The 15,366-nt window shown below is 38.7% G+C and overlaps 1 protein-coding gene and 1 pseudogene across 1 annotated transcript in view; one reads left to right on the top strand and one right to left on the bottom strand.

Moving 5' to 3' along the window:
* Positions 1–15,366, bottom strand: part of FBN2 (fibrillin 2) — a 255,858-nt gene that overhangs the window by 43,635 nt on the left and 196,857 nt on the right. Inside the window, exons 35-41 of the mRNA XM_019422114.2 lie at positions 12,047–12,169; positions 11,370–11,492; positions 5,837–5,998; positions 5,023–5,091; positions 4,453–4,578; positions 2,066–2,191; positions 1,285–1,437 (exon numbers count right to left, since the gene is read on the bottom strand). Of these exons, the coding sequence (XP_019277659.1) occupies positions 1,285–1,437; positions 2,066–2,191; positions 4,453–4,578; positions 5,023–5,091; positions 5,837–5,998; positions 11,370–11,492; positions 12,047–12,169 (882 nt within the window). The remainder of the gene's footprint in view (positions 1–1,284; positions 1,438–2,065; positions 2,192–4,452; positions 4,579–5,022; positions 5,092–5,836; positions 5,999–11,369; positions 11,493–12,046; positions 12,170–15,366) is intronic.
* On the top strand, positions 3,074–3,641 carry LOC128778325 (U6 snRNA-associated Sm-like protein LSm3; annotated as a pseudogene).

The raw sequence follows: 15,366 nt of genomic DNA, 5'->3' as shown, positions 1-15,366 counted from the left end.
TGCATCCTCTCATTTACTATAACCATCTGAGTGAGTTACTGTCATTTTTAATTTATTATCTCTATTCTATATATGAGGAATCCATGTCACAAAGGAGAAAAGGATCTGCCGAAGGTCAGATAATAGCAGAGCTTCAATATAAATACAGACCTGTCCTCTTACACCTAAGCCTCACCCTATACTTCCTCTTACAAAAAGTGGTATTTAATTTCCCAAATCAGTGATCTTCAACCTCGTGATGGGAGTTTTCAAATTAGAGAATTGTAAAAATGTTTCCATTTGTTTTTTTTTTTGTTTTGTTTTTTGGAGGAAAACTATGGCAAGCGAGTTATGAACATCCATTTGCCCACTGATTTAGAGCCGCTGAGAAAGACTCCACAGGTCACTCTTCATCATTTTTCTCCTTACCTTTCATTTCATCCCCACATTAATTATATCATTATATTAAATGGAACATTTAAATATATACATACCCTAAGCAATACCTGGCCACAAATGTAAAATCGTTTCTTATTTGTCCTATTGGTTCAAAGTTTAGTATCAACTATTAAACTAAACAGTATACAACTATTAAAAGTAACCACTTCCTACATCACAAAAGAGCTTGAATGGGCGACAGTTTTAGGATATTTTTTTGGTTCTTGTAGCTATTCTCTTTTAGTTTTTCTTTCAAAAGAATCTGAGCTTCTGAGAAAAGTTTTACCACATGAAGACAAGTTTTATTTTCTGCCTAAAAATTTCACATACATTTGGGGAAAAAACACATAAGAAACATGTTGGCAATAGGTTGCTTTAATGTACAGTTTGCTTGTCAAATCCTTTTTTTTTTTTTTTTTTTGCATATTTTCAAGACTGAAACTAAAACAATACTTAATGAATTTGATGGACTTGAAGTTACTGCAAGTTTTTAAATCAAAATATTATACCTTCCGGGTTGAGCACAATGACAAATAGTTGCTCAATAAATATGTGCTTGATGAATAAATGAATAATCAACTAGTACAGTGTAAAATAATGAATTTAAGTGGACCGGGGCTGTAAATTTTAGCTGTTTAGCAGTAGAGCCTGTTTTCAACATCCCAGACTTCCCCTCAAAAGGTATGCCAGGAATCAGTATCTGAGCCCCTAGAAGGGCCGCTTGGGAGACTGGCCGTATGATGTTCCTGGACGTTCTCAGAACTAAACACGTGTGGTTTTAGTTCACATTTGCTTTTTACTATGTGGTCACATAGGTGTGTGTGTCACCGGCCTGGCCTCTGGCAGAAGCATGAGCTATGTGCTCACCTGTTCCTGGTGTTGGGCACGGCTCACAGGGTTTGTTCCACGCTTTGCCCACATTGTACGTGCAGCAGCACATCCTCTTTGTCACATTAAAAGGCAATTCATTCTCACAAGTGGTTCCGTTATAGCTCCGGTAGCAAAAGCTTTTTCTCATGTCTATGTGCAGAAAAACAAGCCAACCAGTCACAATCATAGCAGGAGGCAGCTAATAGTGGAGTCCACATACCTGGAGACACCAAACCTTCTTGATTAATAACTCCAGAATATTCCTCGGTCATTTGGAGGTATCTTAAAATAATTCTTTAAGTTGAATCTAAATCACTTCTAGGTTAACAGCTACGTCTCCTGTTTTCAAACAGGGGATTTCATTTATAATTTTCTTAGGAAAAAAATTAACAGGTATTTGTTTCTCTACTCAAAGGCATTTATTTAATTTTGAAAGTAACACATATTAAATACATATTTTATTTTAAACATTCTACTATTTGTAAAATAATGTTTACTTTACATGAATGGAAAACAAAAATTATTTAGGAATAGAAAATCAAAACATTTGATGAAATGTTGTATATCAGACTTAAGCTTTTTAAAAGGTAACTATATAGTCCAAGTTCAAAAACATAATACAGAGTCAGAAGTGTATAAGACTTTGAGATACTTCATCATTCATAAACACCTTCCAACCTTTCTGAACAATAATTCTGAGACACAAGTGCCTGAAATACAAGTGCTGGCTGGGAAGCTAACAACCGTGACCTAATTATTCTCTGAGACCATTACCTACCCATGCAGTTGTGGCCTCCATTGACCTGCATGTATTCAGGCGGGCAAATGCAGGTGTAATTGCCCAGCGTGTTGTAGCAGGTCCCAGGCCCACACACACCAGGATGTGCAAAACACTCATCAATATCTAGAGTGGGCAAGAATATCCATTAATTGATGAAGTTATTTTTCCATGAATTTATATTATTTAAACTACTAAACAAAGTATATTGCTGATTCCCCAAATCCATATTTTTTTAAAAATTATAATTTAAAGCAATTATACTGAAAATACCCCCCAAATATGTATTTACATGGCAAAAAGTGTGTCTTTTTCAAAGAAAAAAAAAATGCCAGTGTTAAAAAACACAGACGATCAAAAGAAATTTTTCTAAAGTGGTAAAAATAATGTGAATGCTCCTATTTTTTCAAATAAAATTTTAAGTGAATTTTTTTTAATGTTTATTTATTTTTGAGACAGAGACAGAGCATGAACGGGGGAGTGTCAGAGAGAGGGAGACACAGAATCTGAAGCAGGCTCCAGGCTCTAAGCTGTCAGCACAGAGCCTGATGCGGGGCTCGAACTCATGGACCGTGAGATCATGACCTGAGCCGAAGTCAGACGCTTAACCGACTCAGCCACCCAGGCACCCCTTAAGTGAAAGTTTTAAGTGAAATTCCATATCCTTCAAATGGAACTGCTTTAAAGCTTACTGTTCACTTACATCATTTAAACTAGTACCAACTTTAAAATGAATGCAGTTAGGAAAGCCTTTATCTTTTTTTTAATTTAATAGGTGACCCACAGTGTCACATCACTTTCAGCTGTACAACTGAGTGATCTGACGAGTTTATACATTATGCTATGTTCACTGCTACCATCTGTCCCATTACACTGTTACTACGATATCAGTGACTGTATTCCTTATGCTGTGGCTTTAACTCCCTTGACCTCTTCATCCTGAAACTGGAAGCCTGTATCTCCTTCTCCTCTTTACCTAATTTTGCCCATCTTCCCACTCCCCTGCCTTCTGGAAAACATCAGCTTGTTCTCTGGGTTTATAGGTCTGAGTCTGAGGAGAGCCTTTATCTTTACAGCTCCTTTCAAGTGAGTACCCCATTCACAGATTCCAGAAGTATCACAGATACTAGTTATTCTCTTTATCAAATCATCCTTCTTCCAGAAGCATTCACCTAACACGTTCTAAAACAAAGGTTATGGCATTTTCATATTTCTGGAGACGGGGAGAGACTCGTATACTCTGGCGAGAGGGGGGAGAGGGAACGCGGTTTGAAACATGGCAGACGACGTGGACCAGCAACGAACTACCAACACCGTAGAAGAACCCCTGGGTCTCATCAGGCTCAGCCTGGATGAGCGAATTTATATGAAAATGAGAAACCAAAGAGAACTCCCACCCAGATTACATGCTCATGATCAGCACTTAAAAATGATATTGGGAGATGTGGAAGAAACTATGACCACTACAGAAATTGATAAGGAAACATACGAGATGTAGAAGTCAACAAAACGGAATATTCCAATGCTCTTGGTCCGGGGAGTTGCACTAGTTGCCTCTCCATTAACAGTTGGCTGAGACAAAGCATTTATTGTGTATGGAATATAGGAGATGTTGTAGGACTGCCTCCTTAAATGTAAAAGGCATTCAAAAGAGAAACTCCCCTAATTTCTGACATTAAGAAATTTTTATTTTTTTCCAACCCTTTCAGTAAATGTAATCACCATGAAAAAAAGCAAGGTTACAATGGAAATGATTACATTACATGTTTAATGTTCATTTTTAGAAGCGCTCATTCATTCATTCCGCAAATAAACATGGAGATTCTATCCTTAGAGCTCATAGCTACCAAGAGGACCTAGATGTGGGCCTCTGACCAAGAAGCTCCTAGTCCCATGGGGAGAAGCCAGGCCCCTGAGAGGAAGATTACTGTGCCATGTGAGAAGGGATGAGATCGAAGCAAGAAAGGCATCAGCATAATCTTTGAATGTCTTCTTCCTATGCCTTCTAACATTTAAAAATTAATGCAAAATAATAACTTAATAGTTGCCTTCAAGTTTACCTATTTTCTGTGTATAAAATATAACTCTTACCATCATTTGAACTAATAACTTACTTGATACGGAATGCTTTCATACTGATCCAGCTTTTGCCATTTATACTCAACTCATGCACTCAGAGAAAAATAATAGTAAATTATAGCAAATGAGCTGTAAATTAATTTATCTATCATCATCCAACTGAGCAGCAATGATGTGAAAAGACAAAAGCTATGGACCAGGCTAACAGATCCTTTGACAGAATCTGAGGATGGGCCCTTGTCTCCAAGCCTGACTGGTAATTTTATTCTAAAGAGCGCTATTAACGTTTAAGTGTCCGTGCAGCTCACCTTCACAGATGCGGGTTTCCTCGCTGAGGTAGTAACCCTGCGGGCACTCGCACTGGAAGCTCCCAAAAGTGTTGATGCAGTTTCCACCTTGGCAGAGACCTGGTAACTCCTGGCACTCATCAATATCTGTGGAAGGAGAGACAGCTCACTCACAACAAATACCACCATCGAGAACAAGAGTCACTTTTAGAACTCTCAAATGTGTGATACTGTAAGACCCGCAGACTTCCATGCGTCTGTGTGAATTCATACTTAGAGGATAGGCTTCTTGTGACCAGGAGTGGTTTTTTTTTTGGCTTTGTTGTGCAAATGTCCTAAAATCTGAGAAGAGTGAGCAAAGCAAGCTGGGCATGACTGGACAGACAGCTTCTCTGCAGAGCAGGCACATCACTGCCATGGCTCCTATCTTTCTGAGTGACAAGCGCTAACTCGGCATCCTGGTAACTGACTGCACATCTGTAATTTTGTAAAATATTCTCATTCAGATTGCTCCACACTGACCTTTCTACCAGCTTTTCTCTAAACTCTTTACCTTGTTTAAATCTGGGTGACAATGAGAGGTGCACTCACCTTCTAAGATGATCGTGATGGGATTAGGTCTGAAGCCCTCTCCTCCGGGACACAGGGTGTAATATTCAGCTATAAAACACAAAAGAGAAGAGAGGTGAGATCGATGGTTCAAGTGGCTGAGACAATGAAGAGGCATCTTTCAGTTGCTGGGCTCAAAATACACACCCAAAGAGGGGTAAGCTGTATTTTCCTTAGTGCCCTTGCAAATATATTTTAAAAGTATATTACATTTTACTTGAATTACGGTCACTGCTTCAAAAATTACATACACAGAATAACTAAAACCATTTGTTTTTGATTAAAGAAAAAAAAAACTTCAGCACAGACCATTTATATCACAACTTTTTTCGCTAGTAAAAACAAAAACAAAAACAAAACAAAACAAAACCAGAAAGACTCAAGAATTCGAAAGTTTCATCTGTGGCCCTATCAGAACAGGCATTTCAATGTCACACATCATTTGACTGACCTCAGGAATACACCATGTCTAGGAACCCAAACTACCACCAACTCTGAGATAGTCTCAGAAATGGGCTTTCTTTGTGATTACCATAGAGGACTGATAACATCACCATTCACACTGGATTGTGGTTAAAAAACTTTTTTTTTATCATATCATGGAAAATGAAAAAAGAACAACTGTAATTCCTTTTATATAAAACATTCTTGGCTGCTTTCAGCATAATCACTGAAATCAGTCCAAAGTCAAACTGGGATCCCTTGTCACAGACCCCACCCCCAGTACAAGAATAAAATGGCAACGAGTCTTCAGCCGCCAGTTTGTTCCCTTCCTCTTCCCCAGCTCCATACTCACTGCTGTTGACAGGGGGGCACGTCTCACAGGGGTTGCCCCAGGCCTTTCCCAGGGAGCAGCAGCACGAGGAGCGACTGACGCCCACCCCAATCTCGGTGTTGCAGGACAGACTCCCGTCTCCTCGAGGACCAAACTTCAGGTAGCAGTTGCCTACTCGGTTGTCTGTGGAGCAACACAGGAGCTTAAAACTGTCTGTGCCTTAGCAAGAATTCCTTTTCAGAGAGAGGTCGTGCAAATGACAAAGTTCAAATTCCACACATTCATTTTAATCTCTAGCACAGAGCGATCTCTAGCTTTAAACCTTTTCAAGATTGCATACTAGGAATGAAATTATGACCGACTTTCCTAGGTTCAGAAATCCATACACATCGCTGACAAACAAAATTGTGAGAAATTGTTCAACTGGGACCTTCTCGATCTTCACTAGTCTGCATGCAAGAAAATTTTGCTATAATCAATTGATATGAATCTTAAGTTTATCAATAATGGAAATAAAATCCCAGAGAAGTCAATCAACACCTACGTATCCGATCAAAGAAATGTCGATAACCCCATCTCCTTCTCCCCATTATCTGGTTTCATTTTAGTTTGCACAGAGAACATTGAGAGTTTGGGGAAAGACACTCAGTTAACAACTTTAGAGAGGATACTTAAGACATCAAAGAATCTCAGTCTTCCTCTTTTTCTAATCCATAATTATCATCTAGATCATTAGTTCCATCACTTTAAATACTGTGTTTTTGCTGAGAACTCTCAAATTTACAGTTCTTTCATCACCCCCCCCTCCTAGAACCTTACATCATTCTGTCAGATGCCACCTTGATTTTTCAACCTCAGATAGCTAACAGTTAAAGTTAACACATCTAAAATCAAACTATTGATATTCCTTCCACCACAGACAAAATCTACTCTATTCTTCTCGATATCTTCCCCAATAAACACCAAGTCCCTCATTTTTTTCAGTTGCTCAAGCCCTAAACCTTGGAGTCAGTCTTTGACTCTTACTCATCTCTTACTCAACCCAGTAATAAAGTCTGTCACTTCTTTTTAATTTTTTCATGTTTTTTATTTATTTTTGAGACACAGAGACAGAGCATGAGCAGGGGAGGGGCAGAGAGAGAGAGGGAGACACAGAATCCGAAGTAGGCTCCAGGCTCTGAGCTGTCAGCACAGAGTCCGATGTGGGGCTCGAATTCACAGAGTGTGAGATCACGACCTGAGCTGAAGTCAGATGCCCAACTGACTGAGCCACCCAGGCGCCCCTAAAGTCTGTCACTTCTACCTTCAAAATCTGTCTGGAGTCTGACTAATCACCACTGCCTCCATCTCTACAACTTGAACCAAGCTACCACCGCCGCTCCTGGACCACTGCAAAGGTCTCCTATGTCATCTCTTGATTTCAGTCCTTGACCCAACGACGGTCCACTTTCCCCACCATACCCAGAGTAACCCTTCAGAAGGACTTCCGATGGCTCCCCTTCTCAATCAGCATAATCTCACGTCCTTACCATGGTCTACGATGTAGATTTCATCCCTGGCTGCACACAAGAGTCACTTGGGCAGCCTCTTATCATTTATTTTTATTTTTCTCATTTTGTTGTTGTTGTTGAATCAGGTGCGGAGATACAAGCTAACTCATGGTTCTGCTCTTACTAGGTTTGCATTCATTCATCCCTCCCATTTTCTTTTGTCCTTCTTTTCTACTCCCCTTCCACATCCCCTAACTCAGCCGTCTGACTGTGTTTAATGGTATCTTTTTGTCTGAGTTCTTGCAAAGGGAGTACTTTTGTTTCCTTGAGCACATCTTAAATTTACACAAATGGTATTTTGTCACAGATCTCATTCCATTTTTATTACTTTCAATCCGTCAACTCTACGGTGTTCAAGTATCATTTTTAAAAAAATCTATCTACTCTTCAGAACTGGTTTCTAGGTCCCTGCTACCACAAGTACTGTGGCAGTGAACATCTTTACCCAGGTCTCTGGATGGGCCTCTGAGTTACTTTCATTGCTGTCTAGCACCAGGAGACAAATTGCTGGTTCACAGTGTTTCCATATTCTAAGCCTTCAGTATCAGGAACAGAGTCACTGTCATTTACCATCTGTATCTTTCAATTTTTTAAAAACTTTTTTAATGTTTTTATTTATTTTTGAAACAGAGACAGAGCATGAGCAGGGGAGGTGCAGAGAGAGAGGGAAACACAGAATCCGAAGCAGGCTCCAGGCTCCGAGCTGCCAGCACAGAGCCGATGCGGGGCTCAAACTCACAGACTGTGAGATCACGACCTGAGCTGAAGTTGGACACCCAACCGACTGAGCCACCAGGTGCCCCAAGCATCTTTCAACTTTTTACAAGTAACTTTGAAAATAATGTACAGAAAAAAAGGCACAGTGGAACAACTTGACCAGAAATTCTAATAAGAATTTAATCCTCTCTAACTCAAATTTTTATTCCATATTTTCTTGGTTTTGGAAAGATGTATGCCTGAAACGGTCCTGTGAATGCAACTAACTGCCCACTGGCTGCTATGCATGAACCTGTAACAAATCCATTTTGTAAAAAACTTGATTCCACATTTCAAACACATCTGTAATAGCTTCTAGCTTATCATTACTTCTTGTTCTTCTTTTCCTTGCATCATTTAAAACACAATGCCTGAAGACACTTTTGAAAACTGGGACAGCTCCTTTTTCTGATGAGGAAAGGACAGCTCATTTCTTTGCTCCACAAATAAAAACATTTTCATTTTCAGATTTATCAACACCAGCTAGAGTAGTCAATCCAATGATTTTTATTTCTACATACCGTATTTTAATATCCTTTGTCGAAACACCTGCCTTCATTGTTAGTCCCCTTAAGAACCAACTCAATTAAACTTGGTGTCTAAAAGAATATAGGGACCTTGGATGATTCAGGTACTTGTAAAATGTGGCATGTTGAAGTTTTCCCTATTGACTAAGACATGAGAATAGTATCTTTCCTCTATCTAAAAAAATCTATTACTCACTCTTTTGATTCCTGAATTGGAAAAAAATCTCATCTAGGATATGAGCCTCTGAAGACTCACAGCCTAGCATTTTGCTTCTATGATCAATTTTACCATCACCTTTGGAATCTAGACTATAATCTGTGTTGTATTCATAACTGATCCACCTGACAGTTGGGAAACATTTTCCACATTCAATTTCCTTCTCTTTGTCATAAAGTGAAACACTTATCAACTCTCAACTGTGTTCAATACATGCTTCAAGAAGATTCCAAATAGAGTGTCTCTAGCTTTCTTTTATACCTTCTCAAAAGATAATGCCATCCCCTGGGCAACACAGTAAGAAAATTGGAGGAGTGTTCGACATTTTATTTCACTATTGTGTCAATCCTTCTAGGTGATGGCATGGTTTTCACTTTAGTGTAAATTCATCTTTGTTTTGAGCATCACTGCACCTAACTGATGAGTAATGATGAAATAAAACCTAAAATAATAAAATGGCAAAACATTTTAAGACAAAGGGAAAATAAGATCACTAATATCTCATAATGTATCTTAGACTTATAAGAGGGTCCAATGGACCATTATGGTACTTGTGAGACAGAATGAGTCTCTGTTCTTTGGAAGACCTCAAAGAAAAAAAAATAAGGCCATGAAGCATCAATCCATACAAAGAGTTAGAAACTGCCCTAAAAACAAAATTAAAATCTAAGTTGATTATATCTGGAGGATTAATCTGGATGCTGTTATTCAAAAATATTCTCTGCAAGGATACCTTGATCTCCACTTCTAACAGTAGAACAGAAGGCTCCTTAAGGTCCATGTTCCTACCAACACTTTATATTATCCAAGTTTCCAAATTTTGCCAGTCTTAACAAGTTAGAGTTATACAACTGTCTTGACTTTTTTTCTTATTACTAATGGTTTTGGGCATTTGCTTATGTTTGTTCACTTTTGAAGCCCTCTCTTTTTAAGTTTATTTATTTTTGAGAGACAGAGATAGAGAGAGAAAGAGAAAGAGAGAGGAGGGGGGCAAAGAGAGGAGGGAGGGAGGGAGGGAGGGAGAGAAGGAGAGAGAGAATCCCAGGCATGCTCTGTGCTGTCAGTGTGGAGTCCAAAGCAGGGCTCGAACCCATGAACTGTGAGATCATGATCTAAGCTGAAATCAAGAGTCAGACACCTGACCCACTGAGCCACCCAGGCACCCCTGGAGTCCTCCTTTTATCAGTTGCCTGTTCATAGCCTTTGTTCCAACAAAGCTTTTAAGCGATACTGAGTCCCCAGTGACTCAATTTCTGGGCATGAAGCACCATCGTCATATTTTTAAGGTTCCAAATGGGATGTTACTCGGCAGCTAGGGATGAGAGCCACTTTGTGATCTGGGCTATTGCTCCTTCTCTGACTCCTGTCCTCAAACTGTGCCCATGCTCATCCCCACTCACCCTCCTCTTACTATATACACCCTTGCTGCTATGTCTCCAATGCCAGCACTGCCCTCCCACAGCCCTGTGCACTGGCTGTTCCTGTCCTTCGGAAGCTTCTCCTCTCCAAGCTGCAACTGGCTTGCTCCTTCCTTCATGGATCTGCCCCATCCCAACATAACACAACCCTTCTTCTCCAACAGCCACCAGTGTCAGGAAGTGCTTCTGCTTTTATCTGTCTCCCCGGCACAAGGACATTAACATGAGAGCAGAGAACGTGCTCACTCTGTTCGTGTTGTAGTTCTAGCAGCTGGAGTAGAGGCACTCAATATTTATTAAATGAATGACTTTGAATTAAAACATCAGAACTTGGGGTATCCATAAATCATAACTAAATGATTATGTATAGTCATTTGACACTGAAAACAGCAGGTAGACTTCTACTAAAGCAAGGACTTAGCCTTTTTCTTTGATATTCTCTCAGGAAATTCCCCAGATCATTTACTCCTCTAGATAAATGTTCATTAAGATGCTGAAATAGAGCAGGCAGCAAAAGGTGGACAATTATCTTCTGATCAGAGACATCAGGAAAGTTGATGAGAGACTCAGAAACCTTCGTGACTGCCTTCCTTCCTTCCCTTCAACCTGCTTTACTCCAGTGGTGGGGCTCATGACATCCAGCTCCAATTCCTCTCTTCTCTTCACTTCATTTATTTCCTTTCATGGTCCTTCTTATGGGAAGGAGAAACAGAGATTCCAATGACTCTGCCCTTTGTCCTGCTAATGCACTGGACAGCGAGCCAGGCAACTCTCAACACTGCCTCAGCTCTGCCCTTCCAAGCCCTGAGATCCCAAGGAAGTTATTGCACCTCCTGGGGTCCTGGTTCTCAAGTCTGTGAAAGCAGGAGGAGGTTGGAGCAGGTAGCTCAAAAATTCCTGTTTTAAAAATACTATTGGAATATAAACACGACAAAAGTGACCATATCTATTGGTAACCTGGAGTTTCTTAATGGACTCTTTTGTTTTCAAACTAATTGTAGCAAGTACTCATCACGGTGCACTACCAAGAAAGTCTGAGTATTTGCCTCTGTATAATTCTGTTTGTTTTGTATCTCCTTCACTTACCAACACAACCCACACCAGTGGGGTTCAGCTGGAAATCAGGGGGGCAGTTACACTCGTAGCGACCAGGAGTGTTGACACACAGGCCGTTGACGCAGTTTATGGGATCTGCACATTCATCAATATCTAGGAAAAGCATTTAAAATGTCCACATTAGCATCTTTACTTTCTCTGTGCATGCTTCTATTTCAAAGAATTTGGTGGAATCACTGCAAATTATTAAAGATCTTTGGGAAAGCCTCAGCACAGTGAGATACAGATCAAATCCTTGTATATACCTATAACATGTAATACCAACCACACGATATTCATAACAGTATCATTTAATATCTTAATATCTTGAATGAATAATAATTAAATGTTGGAATTCTGAAGAAGAAAAAAACACATTACCATCTGCTTAACTAAAATTACATATGTATATGTATATACATACACACATTTATACAAAGAAAGTTTCCTAGTTTAATGTCAGATATTTAGTATTAAGTTGCTTATATTAAAAATGTATCAATTCCATAGTTAAAAATAAATGTGTCATAATGCAAATTTCTTTTTCCAAAAGCTGCGTAACACAAGGTATATAGAAAGCTAAGCAAAAACTTCAGGAATTTGTATACTTAGCACAAAACATTCATCTCAACTAATCCGAACACAATCAAGCCCTTAGCTTGTAGTACCTGTACAGTTTCCTCCGGTTCTGTCCAATTCATAACCATCATCACAGATACAATGAAACATTCCAGGCAAATTATTACATGTTCCAAACACACAAATATTTTGGAAGGAGCATTCATCAATATCTGAGGATAAAAAAACAGTAGTCTCTCATTTACAAAGACATTTTGATTTAATGTATATAATGTTAATAAATTTTTCTATCTCCCCAGATGTTGTTTTGCAGTAAAAAATTTTCTGTTTTTTGACTCGGTAGACCACATAAATGGCCAACAACTAATGTTTATCTATGGAACCAAGACCGAAAAGAAATATTTTATTTCACTGAGAATTTTAACTATATTGGGTTATAATATACTTAAAAAAGAAGAGTTGGCCTGAGTCATAAAAATAAACTACATACAAACATATTAAAGGACTGTAAAAAATTAAACATAAAAACAAATTCCAACATTTTAATAATTTAATACAGAGATGTTTTATAAACATCCACAACATACAAAGTATATAACATAATATTTTAAATTTAAAGATATCAAGTATTCAAGTTTAACTTCTTAAAAACTTTTATTATCCTGTCATCTAATCTGTTGTCATAAACTCAGTGTTAACCAGGGAAATATTTTTTTTTCTAATAGACTGTATTAAGATCACCCATTGTCCTACATTCTTACAAATTTCATTAAAATGTCTCCATTGAAGTCATAAATTTATGAAACTCTTCCATGAAGCTTTAACTCAAAGTCAAAAAAGAAGTCACCCTTCCTCATTCATATGAAAATGAAGGCATGTATGTGTGTGTACAGCTGTAGAAATATTCTGTATTTCTACTCGTAGGAAAAGGTTGGACATTTTTGTACACAAATGACCTCATATTCTGAGAATGTAAAGCAGATATGTCATTCTAGGCTAGACTAGACCAGTCATGCTAACATGAGGTCGAGAGACAGACCTTAAGTTAAAAAAGGTCTGCTGGTTCATTCCTGATAGTTAAAAAATGATAAGTTTTAACTATATTAGATTTCAAGTTTTGTTCAAACTGTGTTTAAAAGATCAACTGACATATAGGGGCACCTGGGTGGCTCAGCTGGGTAAGCAGCCGACTCTTGGTGTCGGCTCAGTTCATGATCTCACGGTTCGTGAGTTGGAGCCCCACACTGGGCTCTGTGCACAAGGAACGGAGCCTGCTTTGAATCCTGTCTCCCTTTCTCTGCCCCTCCCCCACCTGTGCACTCATGCTCTCCGGTGTGTGTACCGTCTCAAAATACATGTTAAAAAATTTGTAAAGACCAAATGGCTTATCAATGTGTCTTTTCTTGTGTTGAGGCTATAAACAAAGTTACTCTCTTTACACAAATGAATAAAAAAGACTCATTTAACTAGTTGATAACTGAACTGTGTTCCTCTAGAAGTGAAAATGGAATTGTATTGTCAGCCCTCTTCAGATTCATTTGACTTTTAAATGACCTTTATTAGAAATAACTTCCATTTAACTAATGTAATAATTGTGTGATACTTACATTTACACAAGTGAAAAATAAGGTATTTTAGAAAACTGCCTTTTTTTAAAATTAAAGCATACTCAAATGTCAACAATATAGAAAAGTTCTAGTAGCAAATTGGGAGGACAGAAACAACACAGAAAATAAAGCAGCAAAAGCAGAAAATCACTCAGAAATCCATCCACCCAGAATTATGATTGATCAATATTATTCCAAATACTTCTCTATGCATATTCACAGACTGAAGCTGAGTTTCTATGCATAAGATCAATTTGTATGTATTTCGACAGTTCCTCAAATACTTTCCAATGTTAAGAATTGTTGAAACACACTAAAAATTGATCCTCTTTCCCTTTATGTTAAAATTCAAATATAGTTTCTAAACAGTATTAATGGATTCTGTGCTAGGAATGGTAAGAAAATGAGCATTTGCATTCGCTTCCAACTCATTTTTGTTATTTCTGTAACTTTCACTTTTTAAACGTTTATGGCATTTACCATAATCTCTGAAGCAATTAGTATTGATTCTTAAGGGAGTAAGGTTTTCACTGCAACTCTTACATTTATTTCTCAATTGATGGTGTTGCATTGCTGATAAGGTTTTTCCCCCCAAGAAGGGAGGGCCCACAGGTGTTTTCTCTCTACATTAATTTCCTATGTGACAATATGCCCCATGACTTTATAACTGACTGACTGCTGACGTGGAATATCCTCCAGTCACATGTGACCTCAGAACTCTGTGGACATTGTTCTCACGTCTTTCAGTATCAAATGATTCTGTTTTGTTCCTGACTTTCCTTTTCTGTCTAGAGCCTGAAGGTTCCTTATCCTTCTCTAAAACTTAAGTCAGCCAAAGTAATAAGGCTAAGTCCTTTCTTCCATCTCAAGAAAATGTGTGGCTGTTTGGTACTGTTCTCTATTTATTTTGAGCTCTCTACCTCCTGGACACCAATTACACTTGCTTATGGCCCTGGTCTTTTCTCGAATCACGGTAACGTCTTCCTCCTTTCATGTTCCTATGTTTTTGTTCGCCTATTTTTGCCCATTCTCTATGCTAGTAGTAATTATGCTTTCATCTCAACCTTTTCTGTTCTCTGACATCTCTCTTCAATAGTTCTCCAATTTTGTTGTGGTGGTACCCGCTTCTTTTGTTTCCCATACTTCTGCACTTTCCTTTTGTCTTCTCTTATTTTTATAATCTCTTTGAATGTCGGGCGCCTGGGTGGCTCAGTTGGTTGAGCATCTGACTTTGGCTCAGGTCATGATCTCATGGTTTGTGAGTTCTAGCCCCATGTTGGGCTCTGTACTGACAGGCTCAGGAGCCTGCTTCAGATTCTGTCCCCCCCTTTTCCCTCTGCCCACCCGCCACCGCCCTGCTCACACTCTGTCTCTCTCAAAAATAAATAAACATTAAAAAAAATTTATAATCTCTTCAAACGTGTTCACACATATTTGTGTTCGTATCAAGGTTGTCCGTGGCACAAGGCACCTGTGGGAAATGTGCTTTATTTCCCCGGATAGTATTCTTCGACTCTGGGTTGGTTCTTTACCTTTTGTGTGTTCTTTCACTGTTCTTCCACAGGATGCCTGCATAGTTCATATCACGTATTTTCAAACTGTGCATGCACTGCTTGGTCAGCTCTTCTAGGAGTTTTATACACTAATACACTTTAGATGGAGTATTTTGATATCCCCTCCCCATCTTTATCTGGGCATTATTTGGAAGACAGGCTGGGGCACAAGTTTCATTAGAGCTGCTATTCTGTTAGCCCAAACTTTCCTAAGGCGGAACAGGAGTGGGGACAAAAATGAGAAGAGCT

The sequence above is a fragment of the Panthera pardus genome, unplaced genomic scaffold (genome assembly GCF_024362965.1).
Source record: "Panthera pardus isolate Hobbes unplaced genomic scaffold, ASM2436296v1 HiC_scaffold_2, whole genome shotgun sequence".
Classification (NCBI taxonomy): domain Eukaryota; kingdom Metazoa; phylum Chordata; class Mammalia; order Carnivora; family Felidae; genus Panthera; species Panthera pardus.
Note: the sequence above shows the minus strand (reverse complement) of the source record. Positions and strands in the feature narration are given on the sequence as shown.